Raw genomic sequence first — 23,147 nt, 5'->3', positions numbered from 1 at the left:
CTCCAGCCCTCGGGGCACAGCATCAGGGCCAGACTCTCCTCCCTCCAGCCCTCGGGGCACAGCATCAGGGCCAGACTCTCCTCCCTCCAGCCACCTCACAGCACAGCATCAGGGCCAGACTCTCCTCCCTCCAGCCACCTTACAGCACAGCATCAGGGCCAGACTCTCCTCCCTCCAGCCACCTCATAGCACAGCATCAGGGCCAGACTCTCCTCCCTCCAGCCACCTCATAGCACAGCATCAGGGCCAGACTCTCCTCCCTCCAGCCACCTCACAGCATCAGGGCCAGACTCTCCTCCCTCCAGCCACCTCATAGCACAGCATCAGGGCCAGACTCTCCTCCCTCCAGCCACCTCACAGCACAGCATCAGGGCCAGACTCTCCTCCCTCCAGCCACCTCACAGCACAGCATCAGGGCCAGACTCTCCTCCCTCCAGCCACCTCACAGCACAGCATCAGGGCCAGACTCTCCTCCCTCCAGCCACCTCACAGCACAGCATCAGGGCCAGACTCTCCGCCCTCCAGCCACCTCACAGCACAGCATCAGGGCCAGACTCTCCTCCCTCCAGCCACCTCATAGCACAGCATCAGGGCCAGACTCTCCTCCCTCCAGCCACCTCACAGCACAGTTTCAGGGCCAGACTCTCCTCCCTCCAGCCACCTCATAGCACAGCATCAGGGCCAGACTCTCCTCCCTCCAGCCACCTCACAGCACAGCATCAGGGCCAGATTCTCCTCCCTCCAGCCACCTCACAGCACAGCATCAGGGCCAGACTCTCCTCTCTCCAGCCACCTCACAGCACAGCATCAGGGCCAGACTCTCCTCCCTCCAGCCACCTCACAGCACAGCATCAGGGCCAGACTCTCCTCCCTCCAGCCACCTCACAGCACAGCATCAGGGCCAGACTCTCCTCCCTCCAGCCACCTCATAGCACAGCATCAGGGCCAGACTCTCCTCCCTCCAGCCACCTCATAGCACAGCATCAGGGCCAGACTCTCTTCCCTCCAGCCACCTCACAGCACAGCATCAGGGCCAGACTCTCCTCCCTCCAGCCACCTCACAGCACAGCATCAGGGCCAGACTCTCCTCCCTCCAGCCACCTCACAGCACAGCATCAGGGCCAGACTCTCCTTCCTCCAGCCACCTCACAGCACAGCATCAGGGCCAGACTCTCCTCCCTCCAGCCACCTCACAGCATCAGGGCCAGACTCTCCTCCAGCCACCTCACAGCACAGCATCAGGGCCAGACTCTCCTCCCTCCAGCCACCTCATAGCACAGCATCAGGGCCAGACTCTCCTCCCTCCAGCCACCTCACAGCATCAGGGCCAGACTCTTCTCCAGCCACCTCACAGCACAGCATCAGGGCCAGACTCTCCGCCCTCCAGCCACCTCATAGCACAGCATCAGGGCCAGACTCTCCTCCCTCCAGCCACCTCATAGCACAGCATCAGGGCCAGACTCTCCTCCCTCCAGCCCTCGGGGCACAGCATCAGGGCCAGACTCTCCTCCCTCCAGCCCTCGGGGCACAGCATCAGGGCCAGACTCTCCTCCCTCCAGCCACCTCATAGCACAGCATCAGGGCCAGACTCTCCTCCCTCCAGCCACCTCATAGCACAGCATCAGGGCCAGACTCTCCTCCCTCCAGCCACCTCATAGCACAGCATCAGGGCCAGACTCTCCTCCCTCCAGCCACCTCATAGCACAGCATCAGGGCCAGACTCTCCTCCCTCCAGCCACCTCAAAGCACAGCATCAGGGCCAGACTCTCCTCCCTCCAGCCACCTCATAGCACAGCATCAGGGCCAGACTCTCCTCCCTCCAGCCCTCGGGGCACAGCATCAGGGCCAGACTCTCCTCCCTCCAGCCCTCGGGGCACAGCATCAGGGCCAGACTCTCCTCCCTCCAGCCACCTCATAGCACAGCATCAGGGCCAGACTCTCCTCCCTCCAGCCACCTCATAGCACAGCATCAGGGCCAGACTCTCCTCCCTCCAGCCACCTCATAGCACAGCATCAGGGCCAGACTCTCCTCCCTCCAGCCACCTCATAGCACAGCATCAGGGCCAGACTCTCCTCCCTCCAGCCACCTCATAGCACAGCATCAGGGCCAGACTCTCCTCCCTCCAGCCACCTCATAGCACAGCATCAGGGCCAGACTCTCCTCCCTCCAGCCACCTCATAGCACAGCATCAGGGCCAGACTCTTCTCCAGCCACCTCACAGCACAGCATCAGGGCCAGACTCTCCGCCCTCCAGCCACCTCATAGCACAGCATCAGGGCCAGACTCTCCTCCCTCCAGCCACCTCATAGCACAGCATCAGGGCCAGACTCTCTTCCCTCCAGCCCTCGGGGCACAGCATCAGGGCCAGACTCTCCTCCCTCCAGCCCTCGGGGCACAGCATCAGGGCCAGACTCTCCTCCCTCCAGCCACCTCATAGCACAGCATCAGGGCCAGACTCTCCTCCCTCCAGCCACCTCATAGCACAGCATCAGGGCCAGACTCTCCTCCCTCCAGCCACCTCATAGCACAGCATCAGGGCCAGACTCTCCTCCCTCCAGCCACCTCATAGCACAGCATCAGGGCCAGACTCTCCTCCCTCCAGCCACCTCAAAGCACAGCATCAGGGCCAGACTCTCCTCCCTCCAGCCACCTCATAGCACAGCATCAGGGCCAGACTCTCCTCCCTCCAGCCCTCGGGGCACAGCATCAGGGCCAGACTCTCCTCCCTCCAGCCCTCGGGGCACAGCATCAGGGCCAGACTCTCCTCCCTCCAGCCACCTCATAGCACAGCATCAGGGCCAGACTCTCCTCCCTCCAGCCACCTCATAGCACAGCATCAGGGCCAGACTCTCCTCCCTCCAGCCACCTCATAGCACAGCATCAGGGCCAGACTCTCCTCCCTCCAGCCACCTCATAGCACAGCATCAGGGCCAGACTCTCCTCCCTCCAGCCACCTCATAGCATAGCATCAGGGCCAGACTCTCCTCCCTCCAGCCACCTCACAGCACAGTTTCAGGGCCAGACTCTCCTCCCTCCAGCCACCTCATAGCACAGCATCAGGGCCAGACTCTCCTCCCTCCAGCCACCTCACAGCACAGCATCAGGGCCAGACTCTCCTCCCTCCAGCCACCTCACAGCACAGCATCAGGGCCAGACTCTCCTCCCTCCAGCCACCTCACAGCACAGCATCAGGGCCAGACTCTCCGCCCTCCAGCCACCTCACAGCACAGCATCAGGGCCAGACTCTCCTCCCTCCAGCCACCTCATAGCACAGCATCAGGGCCAGACTCTCCTCCCTCCAGCCACCTCATAGCACAGCATCAGGGCCAGACTCTCCTCCCTCCAGCCACCTCACAGCACAGCATCAGGGCCAGACTCTCCTCCCTCCAGCCACCTCACAGCACAGCATCAGGGCCAGACTCTCCTCCCTCCAGCCACCTCATAGCACAGCATCAGGGCCAGACTCTCCTCCCTCCAGCCACCTCACAGCACAGTTTCAGGGCCAGACTCTCCTCCCTCCAGCCACCTCATAGCACAGCATCAGGGCCAGACTCTCCTCCCTCCAGCCACCTCACAGCACAGCATCAGGGCCAGACTCTCCTCCCTCCAGCCACCTCACAGCACAGCATCAGGGCCAGACTCTCCTCCCTCCAGCCACCTCACAGCACAGCATCAGGGCCAGACTCTCCTCCCTCCAGCCACCTCACAGCACAGCATCAGGGCCAGACTCTCCTCCCTCCAGCCACCTCACAGCACAGCATCAGGGCCAGACTCTCCTCCCTCCAGCCACCTTACAGCACAGCATCAGGGCCAGACTCTCCTCCCTCCAGCCACCTCATAGCACAGCATCAGGGCCAGACTCTCCTCCCTCCAGCCACCTCACAGCATCAGGGCCAGACTCTCCTCCCTCCAGCCACCTCACAGCACAGCATCAGGGCCAGACTCTCCTCCCTCCAGCCACCTCATAGCACAGCATCAGGGCCAGACTCTCCTCCCTCCAGCCACCTCATAGCACAGCATCAGGGCCAGACTCTCCTCCCTCCAGCCCTCGGGGCACAGCATCAGGGCCAGACTCTCCTCCCTCCAGCCCTCGGGGCACAGCATCAGGGCCAGACTCTCCTCCCTCCAGCCACCTCATAGCACAGCATCAGGGCCAGACTCTCCTCCCTCCAGCCACCTCATAGCACAGCATCAGGGCCAGACTCTCCTCCCTCCAGCCACCTCATAGCACAGCATCAGGGCCAGACTCTCCTCCCTCCAGCCACCTCATAGCACAGCATCAGGGCCAGACTCTCCTCCCTCCAGCCACCTCACAGCACAGTTTCAGGGCCAGACTCTCCTCCCTCCAGCCACCTCACAGCACAGCATCAGGGCCAGACTCTCCTCCCTCCAGCCACCTCACAGCACAGCATCAGGGCCAGACTCTCCTCCCTCCAGCCACCTCACAGCATCAGGGCCAGACTCTCCTCCCTCCAGCCACCTCATAGCACAGCATCAGGGCCAGACTCTCCTCCCTCCAGCCACCTCACAGCATCAGGGCCAGACTCTCCTCCCTCCAGCCACCTCATAGCACAGCATCAGGGCCAGACTCTCCTCCCTCCAGCCCTCGGGGCACAGCATCAGGGCCAGACTCTCCTCCCTCCAGCCCTCGGGGCACAGCATCAGGGCCAGACTCTCCTCCCTCCAGCCACCTCATAGCACAGCATCAGGGCCAGACTCTCCTCCCTCCAGCCACCTCATAGCACAGCATCAGGGCCAGACTCTCCTCCCTCCAGCCACCTCATAGCACAGCATCAGGGCCAGACTCTCCTCCCTCCAGCCACCTCATAGCACAGCATCAGGGCCAGACTCTCCTCCCTCCAGCCACCTCACAGCACAGTTTCAGGGCCAGACTCTCCTCCCTCCAGCCACCTCACAGCACAGCATCAGGGCCAGACTCTCCTCCCTCCAGCCACCTCACAGCACAGCATCAGGGCCAGACTCTCCTCCCTCCAGCCACCTCATAGCACAGCATCAGGGCCAGACTCTCCTCCCTCCAGCCACCTCATAGCACAGCATCAGGGCCAGACTCTCCTCCCTCCAGCCACCTCACAGCACAGCATCAGGGCCAGACTCTCCTCCCTCCAGCCACCTCACAGCACAGCATCAGGGCCAGACTCTCCTCCCTCCAGCCACCTCATAGCACAGCATCAGGGCCAGACTCTCCTCCCTCCAGCCACCTCACAGCACAGCATCAGGGCCAGACTCTCCTCCCTCCAGCCACCTCATAGCACAGCATCAGGGCCAGACTCTCCTCCCTCCAGCCACCTCACAGCACAGCATCAGGGCCAGACTCTCCTCCCTCCAGCCACCTCATAGCACAGCATCAGGGCCAGACTCTCCTCCCTCCAGCCACCTCATAGCACAGCATCAGGGCCAGACTCTCCTCCCTCCAGCCACCTCACAGCACAGCATCAGGGCCAGACTCTCCTCCCTCCAGCCACCTCATAGCACAGCATCAGGGCCAGACTCTCCTCCCTCCAGCCACCTCATAGCACAGCATCAGGGCCAGACTCTCCTCCCTCCAGCCACCTCATAGCACAGCATCAGGGCCAGACTCTCCTCCCTCCAGCCACCTCACAGCACAGCATCAGGGCCAGACTCTCCTCCCTCCAGCCACCTCACAGCATCAGGGCCAGACTCTCCTCCCTCCAGCCACCTCATAGCACAGCATCAGGGCCAGACTCTCCTCCCTCCAGCCACCTCATAGCACAGCATCAGGGCCAGACTCTCCTCCCTCCAGCCACCTCACAGCATCAGGGCCAGACTCTCCTCCCTCCAGCCACCTCACAGCACAGCATCAGGGCCAGACTCTCCTCCCTCCAGCCAACCTCTACACTTGGAGACACTGTTATAACCCCTTCCGTAGACTAAAACCTCTTGTTCCCCCAGTTGAACGAAGCCCCATCCCTCTGGGATATAGGGTGTTGGTGGCACCTTAATTGGGGAGGACTGATTGGTGGTAATGGCTGGAGCTGAATCAGTGGAATGGTATCAAACACATGGTTTCCATGGTGATGCCATTCCATTGGCTCCGTTCCGGACATTATTATGAGCCGTCCTCCCCTCAGCAGCCTCCACTGACATCAATCATAATGAATCCATTTCATGCTGCCTTGACTGACTGCACCTTTCCTAACTCTCCACCCACCCCGATACCCCAAACGGACCAGACAAAACCCCATGCTTCCTAACTCTCCACCCACCCCGATACCCCAAACGGACCAGACAAACCCCATGCTTCCTAACTCTCCACCCACCCCGATACCCCAAACGGACCAGACAAACCCCATGCTTCCTAACTCTCCACCCACCCCGATACCCCAAACGGACCAGACAAACCCCATGCTTCCTAACTCTCCACCCACCCCGATACCCCAAACGGACCAGACAAAACCCCATGCTTCCTAACTCTCCACCCACCCCGATACCCCAAACGGACCAGACAAAACCCCATGCTTCCTAACTCTCCACCCACCCCGATACCCCAAACGGACCAGACAAAACCCCATGCTTCCTAACTCTCCACCCGCCCCGATACCCCAAACGGACCAGACAAAACCCCATGCTTCCTAACTCTCCACCCACCCCGATACCCCAAACGGACCAGACAAAACCCCATGCTTCCTAACTCTCCACCCACCCCGATACCCCAAACGGACCAGACAAAACCCCATGCTTGACTTTTTCCTTGAATCCTACTCCAACCAGCAATGTCCTCGTGGACACGTCGCGGATTTCCTTTTCCCGACTCTGTTTCCTTTCCGCTCTTCAGACTCTTCCTCATTCTCTTCAACTCATTGATCCCTAATAACAGGAGATACAAGGTCCTCCGTTCTATATTCAGGAGACATCTGAGAGCCCCAGGGCTATAGGAAGACATGTCTACACTCAGGAGACCAATATTCACCTGCTGCCGTTGTCCATTCCTTATCTGGCCTTATGTCACATTAAACATATTGATCATATCTGGCCTTATGTCACATTAAACATATTGATCATATCTGGCCTTATGTCACATTAAACATATTGTTTGTCCTTTTAACTATTATTCTCAAATTGCATTATTTCAGGACTGGTTGAAGATCACTGTTGACTAATGTATTAGCATCATATTGGGTGTCTCATCTTTGTGTGTGTTTTGTTGTTGAAGGGTCTCACAGCCAGATTGAATTTGACTTCCTGGTGCGAGGTCAGTTCCTGCGGACGTCGTTGTCCAATCACATGGAGGCTGAAGGCATCTCAACGGTGAGTAGGACCTCTGGACAGTAGGACCTCTGGACAGTAGGACCTCTGGACAGTAGGAGGACCTCTGAACAGTAGGAGGACCTCTGGACAGTAGGGTTTACTAATAGGACCTCTGGACAGTAGGAGGACCTCTGGACAGTAGGGTTTACTAATAGGACCTCTGGACAGTAGGAGGACCTCTGGACAGTAGGAGGACCTCTGGACAGTAGGGTTTACTAATAGGACCTCTGGACAGTAGGGGGACCTCTGGACAGTAGGAGGACCTCTGGACAGTAGGAGGACCTCTGGACAGTAGGGTTTACTAATAGGACCTCTGGACAGTAGGGTTTACTAATAGGACCTCTGGACAGTAGGGTTTACTACTAGGACCTCTGGACAGTAGGGTTTACTAATAGGACCTCTAGACAGTAGGAGGACCTCTGGACAGTAGGAGGACCTCTGGATAGTAGGGTTTACTAATAGGACCTCTGGACAGTAGGAGGACCTCTGGACAGTAGGGTTTACTAATAGGACCTCTGGACAGTAGGGTTTACTAGTAGGACCTCTGGACAGTAGGGTTTACTAGTAGGACCTCTGGACAGTAGGGTTTACTAATAGGACCTCTGGACAGTAGGAGGACCTCTGGACAGTAGGAGGACCTCTGGACAGTAGGGTTTACTAATAGGACCTCTGGACAGTAGGAGGACCTCTGGACAGTAGGAGGACCTCTGGACAGTAGGAGGACCTCTGGACAGTAGGGTTTACTAATAGGACCTCTGGACAGTAGGAGGACCTCTGGACACTCGGAGGACCTCTGGACAGTAGGGTTTACTACTAGGACCTCTGGACAGTAGGGTTTACTAATAGGACCTCTAGACAGTAGGAGGACCTCTGGACAGTAGGAGGACCTCTGGACAGTAGGAGGACCTCTGGACAGTAGGGTTTACTAGTAGGACCTCTGGACAGTAGGGTTTACTAATAGGACCTCTGGACAGTAGGGTTTACTAATAGGACCTCTAGACAGTAGGAGGACCTCTGGACAGTAGGAGGACCTCTGGACAGTAGGAGGACCTCTGGACAGTAGGGTTTACTAATAGGACCTCTGGACAGTAGGAGGACCTCTGGACAGTAGGAGGACCTCTGGACAGTAGGGTTTACTAATAGGACCTCTGGACAGTAGGGTTTACTAATAGGACCTCTGGACAGTAGGAGGACCTCTGGACAGTAGGAGGACCTCTGGACAGTAGGAGGACCTCTGGACAGTAGGGTTTACTAATAGGACCTCTGGACAGTAGGGTTTACTAATAGGACCTCTGGACAGTAGGAGGACCTCTGGACAGTAGGGTTTACTAATAGGACCTCTGGACAGTAGGAGGACCTCTGGACAGTAGGAGGACCTCTGGACAGTAGGGTTTACTAATAGGACCTCTGGACAGTAGGAGGACCTCTGGACAGTAGGAGGACCTCTGGACAGTAGGGTTTACTAATAGGACCTCTGGACAGTAGGGTTTACTAATAGGACCTCTGGACAGTAGGGTTTACTAATAGGACCTCTGGACAGTAGGGTTTACTACTAGGACCTCTGGACAGTAGGGTTTACTAATAGGACCTCTGGACAGTAGGGTTTACTAATATGACCTCTAGACAGTAGGAGGACCTCTGGACAGTAGGAGGACCTCTGGATAGTAGGGTTTACTAGTAGGACCTCTGGATAGTAGGAGGACCTCTGGACAGTAGGAGGACCTCTGGATAGTAGGGTTTACTAGTAGGACCTCTGGATAGTAGGAGGACCTCTGGACAGTAGGGTTTACTACTAGGACCTCTGGACAGTAGGAGGACCTCTGGACAGTAGGGTTTACTAATAGGACCTCTGGACAGTAGGGTTTACTAGTAGGACCTCTGGACAGTAGGGTTTACTAATAGGACCTCTGGACAGTAGGGTTTACTAATAGGACCTCTGGACAATAGGAGGACCTCTGGACAGTAGGAGGGCCTCTGGACAGTAGGAGGACCTCTGGACAGTAGGGTTTACTAATAGGACCTCTGGACAGTAGGAGGACCTCTGGACAGTAGGGTTTACTAATAGGACCTCTGGACAGTAGGGTTTACTAATAGGACCTCTAGACAGTAGGGTTTACTAATAGGACCTCTGGACAGTAGGAGGACCTCTGGACAGTAGGGTTTACTAATAGGACCTCTGGACAGTAGGAGGACCTCTGGACAGTAGGAGGACCTCTGGACAGTAGGGTTTACTAATAGGACCTCTGGACAGTAGGAGGACCTCTGGACAGTAGGAGGACCTCTGGACAGTAGGAGGACCTCTGGACAGTAGGGTTTACTAATAGGACCTCTGGACAGTAGGAGGACCTCTGGACAGTAGGAGGACCTCTGGACAGTAGGGTTTACTAATAGGACCTCTGGACAGTAGGAGGACCTCTGGACAGTAGGAGGACCTCTGGACAGTAGGAGGACCTCTGGACAGTAGGAGGACCTCTGGACAGTAGGGTTTACTAATAGGACCTCTGGACAGTAGGGTTTACTAATAGGACCTCTGGACAGTAGGAGGACCTCTGGACAGTAGGAGGACCTCTGGACAGTAGGAGGACCTCTGGACAGTAGGGTTTACTAATAGGACCTCTGGACAGTAGGAGGACCTCTGGACAGTAGGAGGACCTCTGGACAGTAGGGTTTACTAATAGGACCTCTGGACAGTAGGAGGACCTCTAGACAGTAGGGTTTACTAATAGGACCTCTGGACAGTAGGAGGACCTCTGGACAGTAGGGTTTACTAATAGGACCTCTGGACAGTAGGAGGACCTCTGGACAGTAGGAGGACCTCTGGACAGTAGGAGGACCTCTGGACAGTAGGGTTTACTAATAGGACCTCTGGACAGTAGGAGGACCTCTGGACAGTAGGAGGACCTCTGGACAGTAGGGTTTACTAATAGGACATCTGGACAGTAGGAGGACCTCTGGACAGTAGGAGGACCTCTGGACAGTAGGGTTTACTAATAGGACCTCTGGACAGTAGGAGGACCTCTGGACAGTAGGAGGACCTCTGGACAGTAGGGTTTACTAATAGGACCTCTGAACAGTAGGGTTTACTAATAGGACCTCTGGACAGTAGGAGGACCTCTGGACAGTAGGAGGACCTCTGGATAGTAGGGTTTACTAATAGGACCTCTGAACAGTAGGAGGACCTCTGGACAGTAGGGTTTACTAATAGGACCTCTGGAAAGTAGGAGGACCTCTGGACAGTAGGGTTTACTAATAGGACCTCTAGACAGTAGGAGGACCTCTGGACAGTAGGAGGACCTCTGGATAGTAGGGTTTACTAGTAGGACCTCTGGATAGTAGGAGGACCTCTGGACAGTAGGAGGACCTCTGGATAGTAGGGTTTACTAGTAGGACCTCTGGATAGTAGGAGGACCTCTGGACAGTAGGGTTTACTACTAGGACCTCTGGACAGTAGGAGGACCTCTGGACAGTAGGGTTTACTAATAGGACCTCTGGACAGTAGGGTTTACTAGTAGGACCTCTGGACAGTAGGGTTTACTAATAGGACCTCTGGACAGTAGGGTTTACTAATAGGACCTCTGGACAATAGGAGGACCTCTGGACAGTAGGAGGGCCTCTGGACAGTAGGAGGACCTCTGGACAGTAGGGTTTACTAATAGGACCTCTGGACAGTAGGAGGACCTCTGGACAGTAGGGTTTACTAATAGGACCTCTGGACAGTAGGGTTTACTAATAGGACCTCTAGACAGTAGGGTTTACTAATAGGACCTCTGGACAGTAGGAGGACCTCTGGACAGTAGGGTTTACTAATAGGACCTCTGGACAGTAGGAGGACCTCTGGACAGTAGGAGGACCTCTGGACAGTAGGGTTTACTAATAGGACCTCTGGACAGTAGGAGGACCTCTGGACAGTAGGAGGACCTCTGGACAGTAGGAGGACCTCTGGACAGTAGGGTTTACTAATAGGACCTCTGGACAGTAGGAGGACCTCTGGACAGTAGGGTTTACTAATAGGACCTCTGGACAGTAGGGTTTACTAATAGGACCTCTAGACAGTAGGGTTTACTAATAGGACCTCTGGACAGTAGGAGGACCTCTGGACAGTAGGAGGACCTCTGGACAGTAGGAGGACCTCTGGACAGTAGGAGGACCTCTGGACAGTAGGGTTTACTAATAGGACCTCTGGACAGTAGGAGGACCTCTGGACAGTATGAGGACCTCTGGACAGTAGGGTTTACTAATAGGACCTCTGGACAGTAGGAGGACCTCTAGACAGTAGGGTTTACTAATAGGACCTCTGGACAGTAGGAGGACCTCTGGACAGTAGGGTTTACTAATAGGACCTCTGGACAGTAGGAGGACCTCTGGACAGTAGGAGGACCTCTGGACAGTAGGAGGACCTCTGGACAGTAGGGTTTACTAATAGGACCTCTGGACAGTAGGAGGACCTCTGGACAGTAGGAGGACCTCTGGACAGTAGGGTTTACTAATAGGACATCTGGACAGTAGGAGGACCTCTGGACAGTAGGAGGACCTCTGGACAGTAGGGTTTACTAATAGGACCTCTGGACAGTAGGAGGACCTCTGGACAGTAGGGTTTACTAATAGGACCTCTGAACAGTAGGGTTTACTAATAGGACCTCTGGACAGTAGGAGGACCTCTGGACAGTAGGAGGACCTCTGGATAGTAGGGTTTACTAATAGGACCTCTGAACAGTAGGAGGACCTCTGGACAGTAGGGTTTACTAATAGGACCTCTGGAAAGTAGGAGGACCTCTGGACAGTAGGGTTTACTAATAGGACCTCTGGACAGTAGGAGGACCTCTGGACAGTAGGAGGACCTCTGGACAGTAGGGTTTACTAATAGGACCTCTGGACAGTAGGGTTTACTAATAGGACCTCTGGACAGTAGGGTTTACTAATAGGACCTCTGGACAGTAGGAGGACCTCTGGACAGTAGGGTTTACTAATAGGACCTCTGGACAGTAGGAGGACCTCTGGACAGTAGGAGGACCTCTGGACAGTAGGAGGACCTCTGGACAGTAGGGTTTACTAATAGGACCTCTGGACAGTAGGAGGACCTCTGGACACTCGGAGGACCTCTGGACAGTAGGGTTTACTACTAGGACCTCTGGACAGTAGGGTTTACTAATAGGACCTCTGGACAGTAGGAGGACCTCTGGACAGTAGGGTTTACTAATAGGACCTCTAGACAGTAGGAGGACCTCTGGACAGTAGGAGGACCTCTGGACAGTAGGAGGACCTCTGGACAGTAGGGTTTACTAGTAGGACCTCTGGACAGTAGGGTTTACTAATAGGACCTCTGGACAGTAGGGTTTACTAATAGGACCTCTAGACAGTAGGAGGACCTCTGGACAGTAGGAGGACCTCTGGACAGTAGGAGGACCTCTGGACAGTAGGGTTTACTAATAGGACCTCTGGACAGTAGGAGGACCTCTGGACAGTAGGAGGACCTCTGGACAGTAGGGTTTACTAATAGGACCTCTGGACAGTAGGGTTTACTAATAGGACCTCTGGACAGTAGGAGGACCTCTGGACAGTAGGAGGACCTCTGGACAGTAGGAGGACCTCTGGACAGTAGGGTTTACTAATAGGACCTCTGGACAGTAGGGTTTACTAATAGGACCTCTGGACAGTAGGAGGACCTCTGGACAGTAGGGTTTACTAATAGGACCTCTGGACAGTAGGAGGACCTCTGGACAGTAGGAGGACCTCTGGACAGTAGGGTTTACTAATAGGACCTCTGGACAGTAGGAGGACCTCTGGACAGTAGGGTTTACTAATAGGACCTCTGGACAGTAGGGTTTACTAATAGGACCTCTGGACAGTAGGGTTTACTAATAGGACCTCTGGACAGTAGGGTTTACTACTAGGACCTCTGGACAGTAGGGTTTACTAATAGGACCTCTGGACAGTAGGGTTTACTAATAGGACCTCTAGACAGTAGGAGGACCTCTGGACAGTAGGAGGACCTCTGGATAGTAGGGTTTACTAGTAGGACCTCTGGATAGTAGGAGGACCTCTGGACAGTAGGAGGACCTCTGGATAGTAGGGTTTACTAGTAGGACCTCTGGATAGTAGGAGGACCTCTGGACAGTAGGGTTTACTACTAGGACCTCTGGACAGTAGGAGGACCTCTGGACAGTAGGGTTTACTAATAGGACCTCTGGACAGTAGGGTTTACTAGTAGGACCTCTGGACAGTAGGGTTTACTAATAGGACCTCTGGACAGTAGGGTTTACTAATAGGACCTCTGGACAATAGGAGGACCTCTGGACAGTAGGAGGGCCTCTGGACAGTAGGAGGACCTCTGGACAGTAGGGTTTACTAATAGGACCTCTGGACAGTAGGAGGACCTCTGGACAGTAGGGTTTACTAATAGGACCTCTGGACAGTAGGGTTTACTAATAGGACCTCTAGACAGTAGGGTTTACTAATAGGACCTCTGGACAGTAGGAGGACCTCTGGACAGTAGGGTTTACTAATAGGACCTCTGGACAGTAGGAGGACCTCTGGACAGTAGGAGGACCTCTGGACAGTAGGGTTTACTAATAGGACCTCTGGACAGTAGGAGGACCTCTGGACAGTAGGAGGACCTCTGGACAGTAGGAGGACCTCTGGACAGTAGGGTTTACTAATAGGACCTCTGGACAGTAGGAGGACCTCTGGACAGTAGGGTTTACTAATAGGACCTCTGGACAGTAGGGTTTACTAATAGGACCTCTAGACAGTAGGGTTTACTAATAGGACCTCTGGACAGTAGGAGGACCTCTGGACAGTAGGAGGACCTCTGGACAGTAGGAGGACCTCTGGACAGTAGGAGGACCTCTGGACAGTAGGGTTTACTAATAGGACCTCTGGACAGTAGGAGGACCTCTGGACAGTAGGAGGACCTCTGGACAGTAGGGTTTACTAATAGGACCTCTGGACAGTAGGAGGACCTCTAGACAGTAGGGTTTACTAATAGGACCTCTGGACAGTAGGAGGACCTCTGGACAGTAGGGTTTACTAATAGGACCTCTGGACAGTAGGAGGACCTCTGGACAGTAGGAGGACCTCTGGACAGTAGGAGGACCTCTGGACAGTAGGGTTTACTAATAGGACCTCTGGACAGTAGGAGGACCTCTGGACAGTAGGAGGACCTCTGGACAGTAGGGTTTACTAATAGGACATCTGGACAGTAGGAGGACCTCTGGACAGTAGGAGGACCTCTGGACAGTAGGGTTTACTAATAGGACCTCTGGACAGTAGGAGGACCTCTGGACAGTAGGAGGACCTCTGGACAGTAGGGTTTACTAATAGGACCTCTGAACAGTAGGGTTTACTAATAGGACCTCTGGACAGTAGGAGGACCTCTGGACAGTAGGAGGACCTCTGGATAGTAGGGTTTACTAATAGGACCTCTGAACAGTAGGAGGACCTCTGGACAGTAGGGTTTACTAATAGGACCTCTGGAAAGTAGGAGGACCTCTGGACAGTAGGGTTTACTAATAGGACCTCTAGACAGTAGGAGGACCTCTGGACAGTAGGAGGACCTCTGGATAGTAGGGTTTACTAGTAGGACCTCTGGATAGTAGGAGGACCTCTGGACAGTAGGAGGACCTCTGGATAGTAGGGTTTACTAGTAGGACCTCTGGATAGTAGGAGGACCTCTGGACAGTAGGGTTTACTACTAGGACTTCTGGACAGTAGGAGGACCTCTGGACAGTAGGGTTTACTAATAGGACCTCTGGACAGTAGGGTTTACTAGTAGGACCTCTGGACAGTAGGGTTTACTAATAGGACCTCTGGACAGTAGGGTTTACTAATAGGACCTCTGGACAATAGGAGGACCTCTGGACAGTAGGAGGGCCTCTGGACAGTAGGAGGACCTCTGGACAGTAGGGTTTACTAATAGGACCTCTGGACAGTAGGAGGACCTCTGGACAGTAGGGTTTACTAATAGGACCTCTGGACAGTAGGGTTTACTAATAGGACCTCTAGACAGTAGGGTTTACTAATAGGACCTCTGGACAGTAGGAGGACCTCTGGACAGTAGGGTTTACTAATAGGACCTCTGGACAGTAGGAGGACCTCTGGACAGTAGGAGGACCTCTGGACAGTAGGAGGACCTCTGGACAGTAGGGTTTACTAATAGGACCTCTGGACAGTAGGAGGACCTCTGGACAGTATGAGGACCTCTGGACAGTAGGGTTTACTAATAGGACCTCTGGACAGTAGGAGGACCTCTAGACAGTAGGGTTTACTAATAGGACCTCTGGACAGTAGGAGGACCTCTGGACAGTAGGGTTTACTAATAGGACCTCTGGACAGTAGGAGGACCTCTGGACAGTAGGAGGACCTCTGGACAGTAGGAGGACCTCTGGACAGTAGGGTTTACTAATAGGACCTCTGGACAGTAGGAGGACCTCTGGACAGTAGGAGGACCTCTGGACAGTAGGGTTTACTAATAGGACATCTGGACAGTAGGAGGACCTCTGGACAGTAGGAGGACCTCTGGACAGTAGGGTTTACTAATAGGACCTCTGGACAGTAGGAGGACCTCTGGACAGTAGGGTTTACTAATAGGACCTCTGAACAGTAGGGTTTACTAATAGGACCTCTGGACAGTAGGAGGACCTCTGGACAGTAGGAGGACCTCTGGATAGTAGGGTTTACTAATAGGACCTCTGAACAGTAGGAGGACCTCTGGACAGTAGGGTTTACTAATAGGACCTCTGGAAAGTAGGAGGACCTCTGGACAGTAGGGTTTACTAATAGGACCTCTGGACAGTAGGAGGACCTCTGGACAGTAGGAGGACCTCTGGACAGTAGGGTTTACTAATAGGACCTCTGGACAGTAGGGTTTACTAATAGGACCTCTGGACAGTAGGGTTTACTAATAGGACCTCTGGACAGTAGGAGGACCTCTGGACAGTAGGGTTTACTAATAGGACCTCTGGACAGTAGGAGGACCTCTGGACAGTAGGAGGACCTCTGGACAGTAGGAGGACCTCTGGACAGTAGGGTTTACTAATAGGACCTCTGGACAGTAGGAGGACCTCTGGACACTCGGAGGACCTCTGGACAGTAGGGTTTACTACTAGGACCTCTGGACAGTAGGGTTTACTAATAGGACCTCTGGACAGTAGGAGGACCTCTGGACAGTAGGGTTTACTAATAGGACCTCTAGACAGTAGGAGGACCTCTGGACAGTAGGAGGACCTCTGGACAGTAGGAGGACCTCTGGACAGTAGGGTTTACTAGTAGGACCTCTGGACAGTAGGGTTTACTAATAGGACCTCTGGACAGTAGGGTTTACTAATAGGACCTCTAGACAGTAGGAGGACCTCTGGACAGTAGGAGGACCTCTGGACAGTAGGAGGACCTCTGGACAGTAGGGTTTACTAATAGGACCTCTGGACAGTAGGAGGACCTCTGGACAGTAGGAGGACCTCTGGACAGTAGGGTTTACTAATAGGACCTCTGGACAGTAGGGTTTACTAATAGGACCTCTGGACAGTAGGAGGACCTCTGGACAGTAGGAGGACCTCTGGACAGTAGGAGGACCTCTGGACAGTAGGGTTTACTAATAGGACCTCTGGACAGTAGGGTTTACTAATAGGACCTCTGGACAGTAGGAGGACCTCTGGACAGTAGGGTTTACTAATAGGACCTCTGGACAGTAGGAGGACCTCTGGACAGTAGGAGGACCTCTGGACAGTAGGGTTTACTAATAGGACCTCTGGACAGTAGGAGGACCTCTGGACAGTAGGGTTTACTAATAGGACCTCTGGACAGTAGGGTTTACTAATAGGACCTCTGGACAGTAGGGTTTACTAATAGGACCTCTGGACAGTAGGGTTTACTACTAGGACCTCTGGACAGTAGGGTTTACTAATAGGACCTCTGGACAGTAGGGTTTACTAATAGGACCTCTAGACAGTAGGAGGACCTCTGGACAGTAGGAGGACCTCTGGATAGTAGGGTTTACTAGTAGGACCTCTGGATAGTAGGAGGACCTCTGGACAGTAGGAGGACCTCTGGATAGTAGGGTTTACTAGTAGGACCTCTGGATAGTAGGAGGACCTCTGGACAGTAGGGTTTACTACTAGGACCTCTGGACAGTAGGAGGACCTCTGGACAGTAGGGTTTACTAATAGGACCTCTGGACAGTAGGGTTTACTAGTAGGACCTCTGGACAGTAGGGTTTACTAATAGGACCTCTGGACAGTAGGGTTTACTAATAGGACCTCTGGACAATAGGAGGACCTCTGGACAGTAGGAGGGCCTCTGGACAGTAGGAGGACCTCTGGACAGTAGGGTTTACTAATAGGACCTCTGGACAGTAGGAGGACCTCTGGACAGTAGGGTTTACTAATAGGACCTCTGGACAGTAGGGTTTACTAATAGGACCTCTAGACAGTAGGGTTTACTAATAGGACCTCTGGACAGTAGGAGGACCTCTGGACAGTAGGGTTTACTAATAGGACCTCTGGACAGTAGGAGGACCTCTGGACAGTAGGAGGACCTCTGGACAGTAGGGTTTACTAATAGGACCTCTGGACAGTAGGAGGACCTCTGGACAGTAGGAGGACCTCTGGACAGTAGGAGGACCTCTGGACAGTAGGGTTTACTAATAGGACCTCTGGACAGTAGGAGGACCTCTGGACAGTAGGGTTTACTAATAGGACCTCTGGACAGTAGGGTTTACTAATAGGACCTCTAGACAGTAGGGTTTACTAATAGGACCTCTGGACAGTAGGAGGACCTCTGGACAGTAGGAGGACCTCTGGACAGTAGGAGGACCTCTGGACAGTAGGAGGACCTCTGGACAGTAGGGTTTACTAATAGGACCTCTGGACAGTAGGAGGACCTCTGGACAGTAGGAGGACCTCTGGACAGTAGGGTTTACTAATAGGACCTCTGGACAGTAGGAGGACCTCTAGACAGTAGGGTTTACTAATAGGACCTCTGGACAGTAGGAGGACCTCTGGACAGTAGGGTTTACTAATAGGACCTCTGGACAGTAGGAGGACCTCTGGACAGTAGGAGGACCTCTGGACAGTAGGAGGACCTCTGGACAGTAGGGTTTACTAATAGGACCTCTGGACAGTAGGAGGACCTCTGGACAGTAGGAGGACCTCTGGACAGTAGGGTTTACTAATAGGACATCTGGACAGTAGGAGGACCTCTGGACAGTAGGAGGACCTCTGGACAGTAGGGTTTACTAATAGGACCTCTGGACAGTAGGAGGACCTCTGGACAGTAGGAGGACCTCTGGACAGTAGGGTTTACTAATAGGACCTCTGAACAGTAGGGTTTACTAATAGGACCTCTGGACAGTAGGAGGACCTCTGGACAGTAGGAGGACCTCTGGATAGTAGGGTTTACTAATAGGACCTCTGAACAGTAGGAGGACCTCTGGACAGTAGGGTTTACTAATAGGACCTCTGGAAAGTAGGAGGACCTCTGGACAGTAGGGTTTACTAATAGGACCTCTAGACAGTAGGAGGACCTCTGGACAGTAGGAGGACCTCTGGATAGTAGGGTTTACTAGTAGGACCTCTGGATAGTAGGAGGACCTCTGGACAGTAGGAGGACCTCTGGATAGTAGGGTTTACTAGTAGGACCTCTGGATAGTAGGAGGACCTCTGGACAGTAGGGTTTACTACTAGGACTTCTGGACAGTAGGAGGACCTCTGGACAGTAGGGTTTACTAATAGGACCTCTGGACAGTAGGGTTTACTAGTAGGACCTCTGGACAGTAGGGTTTACTAATAGGACCTCTGGACAGTAGGGTTTACTAATAGGACCTCTGGACAATAGGAGGACCTCTGGACAGTAGGAGGGCCTCTGGACAGTAGGAGGACCTCTGGACAGTAGGGTTTACTAATAGGACCTCTGGACAGTAGGAGGACCTCTGGACAGTAGGGTTTACTAATAGGACCTCTGGACAGTAGGGTTTACTAATAGGACCTCTGGACAGTAGGAGGACCTCTGGACAGTAGGAGGACCCTGGACAGTAGGGTTTACTAATAGGACCTCTGGACAGTAGGGTTTACTAATAGGACCTCTGGACAGTAGGAGGACCTCTGGACAGTAGGAGGACCTCTGGACAGTAGGAGGTCCTCTAGACAGTAGGGTTTACTAATAGGACCTCTGGACAGTAGGAGGACCTCTGGACAGTAGGAGGACCTCTGGACAGTAGGGTTTACTAATAGGACCTCTGGACAGTAGGGTTTACTAATAGGACCTCTGGACAGTAGGGTTTACTAATAGGACCTCTGGACAGTAGGAGGACCTCTGGACAGTAGGAGGACCTCTGGACAGTAGGGTTTACTAATAGGACCTCTGGACAGTAGGGTTTACTAATAGGACCTCTGGACAGTAGGAGGACCTCTGGACAGTAGGGTTTACTAATAGGACCTCTGGACAGTAGGAGGACCTCTGGACAGTAGGAGGACCTCTGGACAGTAGGAGGACCTCTGGACAGTAGGGTTTACTAATAGGACCTCTGGACAGTAGGAGGACCTCTGGACAGTAGGGTTTACTAATAGGACCTCTGGACAGTAGGGTTTACTAATAGGACCTCTAGACAGTAGGGTTTACTAATAGGACCTCTGGACAGTAGGAGGACCTCTGGACAGTAGGAGGACCTCTGGACAGTAGGAGGACCTCTTGACAGTAGGAGGACCTCTGGACAGTAGGGTTTACTAATAGGACCTCTGGACAGTAGGAGGACCTCTGGACAGTAGGAGGACCTCTGGACAGTAGGGTTTACTAATAGGACCTCTGGACAGTAGGAGGACCTCTGGACAGTAGGAGGACCTCTGGACAGTAGGAGGACCTCTGGACAGTAGGGTTTACTAATAGGACCTCTGGACAGTAGGAGGACCTCTGGACAGTAGGGTTTACTAATAGGACATCTGGACAGTAGGAGGACCTCTGGACAGTAGGAGGACCTCTGGACAGTAGGGTTTACTAATAGGACCTCTGGACAGTATGAGGACCTCTGGACAGTAGGAGGACCTCTGGACAGTAGGGTTTACTAATAGGACCTCTGAACAGTAGGGTTTACTAATAGGACCTCTGGACAGTAGGAGGACCTCTGGACAGTAGGAGGACCTCTGGATAGTAGGGTTTACTAATAGGACCTCTGAACAGTAGGAGGACCTCTGGACAGTAGGGTTTACTAATAGGACCTCTGGAAAGTAGGAGGACCTCTGGACAGTAGGGTTTACTAATAGGACCTCTGGACAGTAGGAGGACCTCTGGACAGTAGGAGGACCTCTGGACAGTAGGGTTTACTAATAGGACCTCTGGACAGTAGGGTTTACTAATAGGACCTCTGGACAGTAGGGTTTACTAATAGGACCTCTGGACAGTAGGAGGACCTCTGGACAGTAGGGTTTACTAATAGGACCTCTGGACAGTAGGAGGACCTCTGGACAGTAGGAGGACCTCTGGACAGTAGGACCTCTAGACAGTAGGGTTTACTAATAGGACCTCTGGACAGTAGGGTTTACTAATAGGACCTCTGGACAGTAGGAGGACCTCTGGACAGTAGGAGGACCTCTGGACAGTAGGACCTCTAGACAGTAGGGTTTACTAATAGGACCTCTGGACAGTAGGAGGACCTCTGGACAGTAGGAGGACCTCTGGACAGTAGGAGGACCTCTGGACAGTAGGACCTCTGGACAGTAGGACCTCTGGACAGTAGGAGGACCTCTGGACAGTAGGAGGACCTCTGGATAGTAGGGTTTACGAATAGGACCTCTGGACAGTAGGGTTTACTAATAGGACCTCTGGACAGTAGGAGGACCTCTGGACAGTAGGAGGACCTCTGGACAGTAGGGTTTACTAATAGGACCTCTGGACAGTAGGGTTTACTAATAGGACCTCTGGACAGTAGGGTTTACTAATAGGACCTCTGGACAGTAGGAGGACCTCTGGACAGTAGGGTTTACTAATAGGACCTCTGGACAGTAGGGTTTACTAATAGGACCTCTGGACAGTAGGAGGACCTCTGGACAGTAGGAGGACCTCTGGACAGTAGGGTTTACTAATAGGACCTCTGGACAGTAGGGTTTACTAATAGGACCTCTGGACAGTAGGAGGACCTCTGGACAGTAGGAGGACCCTGGACAGTAGGGTTTACTAATAGGACCTCTGGACAGTAGGGTTTACTAATAGGACCTCTGGACAGTAGGAGGACCTCTGGACAGTAGGAGGACCTCTGGACAGTAGGAGGTCCTCTAGACAGTAGGGTTTACTAATAGGACCTCTGGACAGTAGGAGGACCTCTGGACAGTAGGAGGACCTCTGGACAGTAGGGTTTACTAATAGGACCTCTGGACAGTAGGGTTTACTAATAGGACCTCTGGACAGTAGGGTTTACTAATAGGACCTCTGGACAGTAGGGTTTACTAATAGGACCTCTGGACAGTAGGAGGACCTCTGGACAGTAGGAGGACCTCTGGATAGTAGGGTTTACTAATAGGACCTCTGGACAGTAGGAGGACCTCTGGACAGTAGGGTTTACTAATAGGACCTCTGGACAGTAGGGTTTACTAATAGGACCTCTGGACAGTAGGAGGACCTCTGGATAGTAGGGTTTACTAATAGGACCTCTGGACAGTAGGAGGACCTCTGGACAGTAGGGTTTACTAATAGGACCTCTGGACAGTAGGAGGACCTCTGGACAGTAGGAGGACCTCTGGACAGTAGGAGGACCTCTGGACAGTAGGAGGACCTCTGGATAGTAGGGTTTACTAATAGGACCTCTGGACAGTAGGAGGACCTCTGGACAGTAGGGTTTACTAATAGGACCTCTGGACAGTAGGAGGACCTCTGGATAGTAGGGTTTACTAATAGGACCTCTGGACAGTAGGAGGACCTCTGGACAGTAGGAGGACCTCTGGACAGTAGGAGGACCTCTGGACAGTAGGGTTTACTAATAGGACCTCTGGACAGTAGGAGGACCTCTGGACAGTAGGAGGACCTCTGGACAGTAGGGTTTACTAATAGGACCTCTGGACAGTAGGAGGACCTCTGGACAGTAGGACCTCTGGACAGTAGGGTTTACTAATAGGACCTCTGGACAGTAGGAGGACCTCTGGACAGTAGGAGGACCTCTGGACAGTAGGAGGACCTCTGGACAGTAGGGTTTACTAATAGGACCTCTGGACAGTAGGAGGACCTCTGGACAGTAGGAGGACCTCTGGACAGTAGGGTTTACTAATAGGACCTCTGGACAGTAGGAGGACCTCTGGACAGTAGGACCTCTGGACAGTAGGGTTTACTAATAGGACCTCTGGACAGTAGGAGGACCTCTGGACAGTAGGGTTTACTAATAGGACCTCTGGACAGTAGGAGGACCTCTGGACAGTAGGAGGACCTCTGGACAGTAGTAGGACCTCTGGACAGTAGGAGGACCTCTGGACAGTAGGGTTTACTAATAGCCTGCTTAGTATGACAATATGACTTGAAGCGTGTTTTGACTGTGTGTGTGTGTGTGTGTGTGTGTGTGTGTGTTACAGGAAGATGTGGTGGAGATCGAGTATGTGGAGAGGTTCACCGCTCCCCAACCAGAGGAGTGTATGATGCATGATGACTGGATCAGCTCAGTGGAGGCAGACTCTGAATGGTAAGAGACATGATGTCTAACCCCAGACTCTGAATGGTAAGAGACATGATGTCTAACCCCAGACTCTGAATGGTAAGAGACATGATGTCTAACCCCAGACTCTGAATGGTAAGAGACATGATGTCTAACCCCAGACTCTGAATGGTAAGAGACATGATGTCTAACCCCAGACTCTGAATGGTAAGAGACATGATGTCTCCCAGACTCTGAATG

General features: G+C 53.4%; 1 protein-coding gene across 1 annotated transcript in view; it reads left to right on the top strand.

Annotated features, from left to right (window-relative positions):
- LOC311117746 (ribosome biogenesis protein wdr12) overlaps positions 1-23,147 on the top strand; it is a 48,293-nt gene that overhangs the window by 6,978 nt on the left and 18,168 nt on the right. Inside the window, exons 3-4 of the mRNA XM_084192667.1 lie at positions 7,194-7,288; positions 22,828-22,934. Coding sequence (XP_084048793.1) covers positions 7,194-7,288; positions 22,828-22,934 — 202 coding nt within the window. The remainder of the gene's footprint in view (positions 1-7,193; positions 7,289-22,827; positions 22,935-23,147) is intronic.

This window comes from Coregonus lavaretus, assembly GCF_964263955.1.
Source record: "Coregonus lavaretus genome assembly, contig: HAP1_SCAFFOLD_765, whole genome shotgun sequence".
NCBI lineage: Eukaryota > Metazoa > Chordata > Actinopteri > Salmoniformes > Salmonidae > Coregonus > Coregonus lavaretus.
The sequence above is the reverse complement of the archived record's forward strand: the minus strand, read 5'-3'. Positions and strand labels throughout refer to the sequence as shown.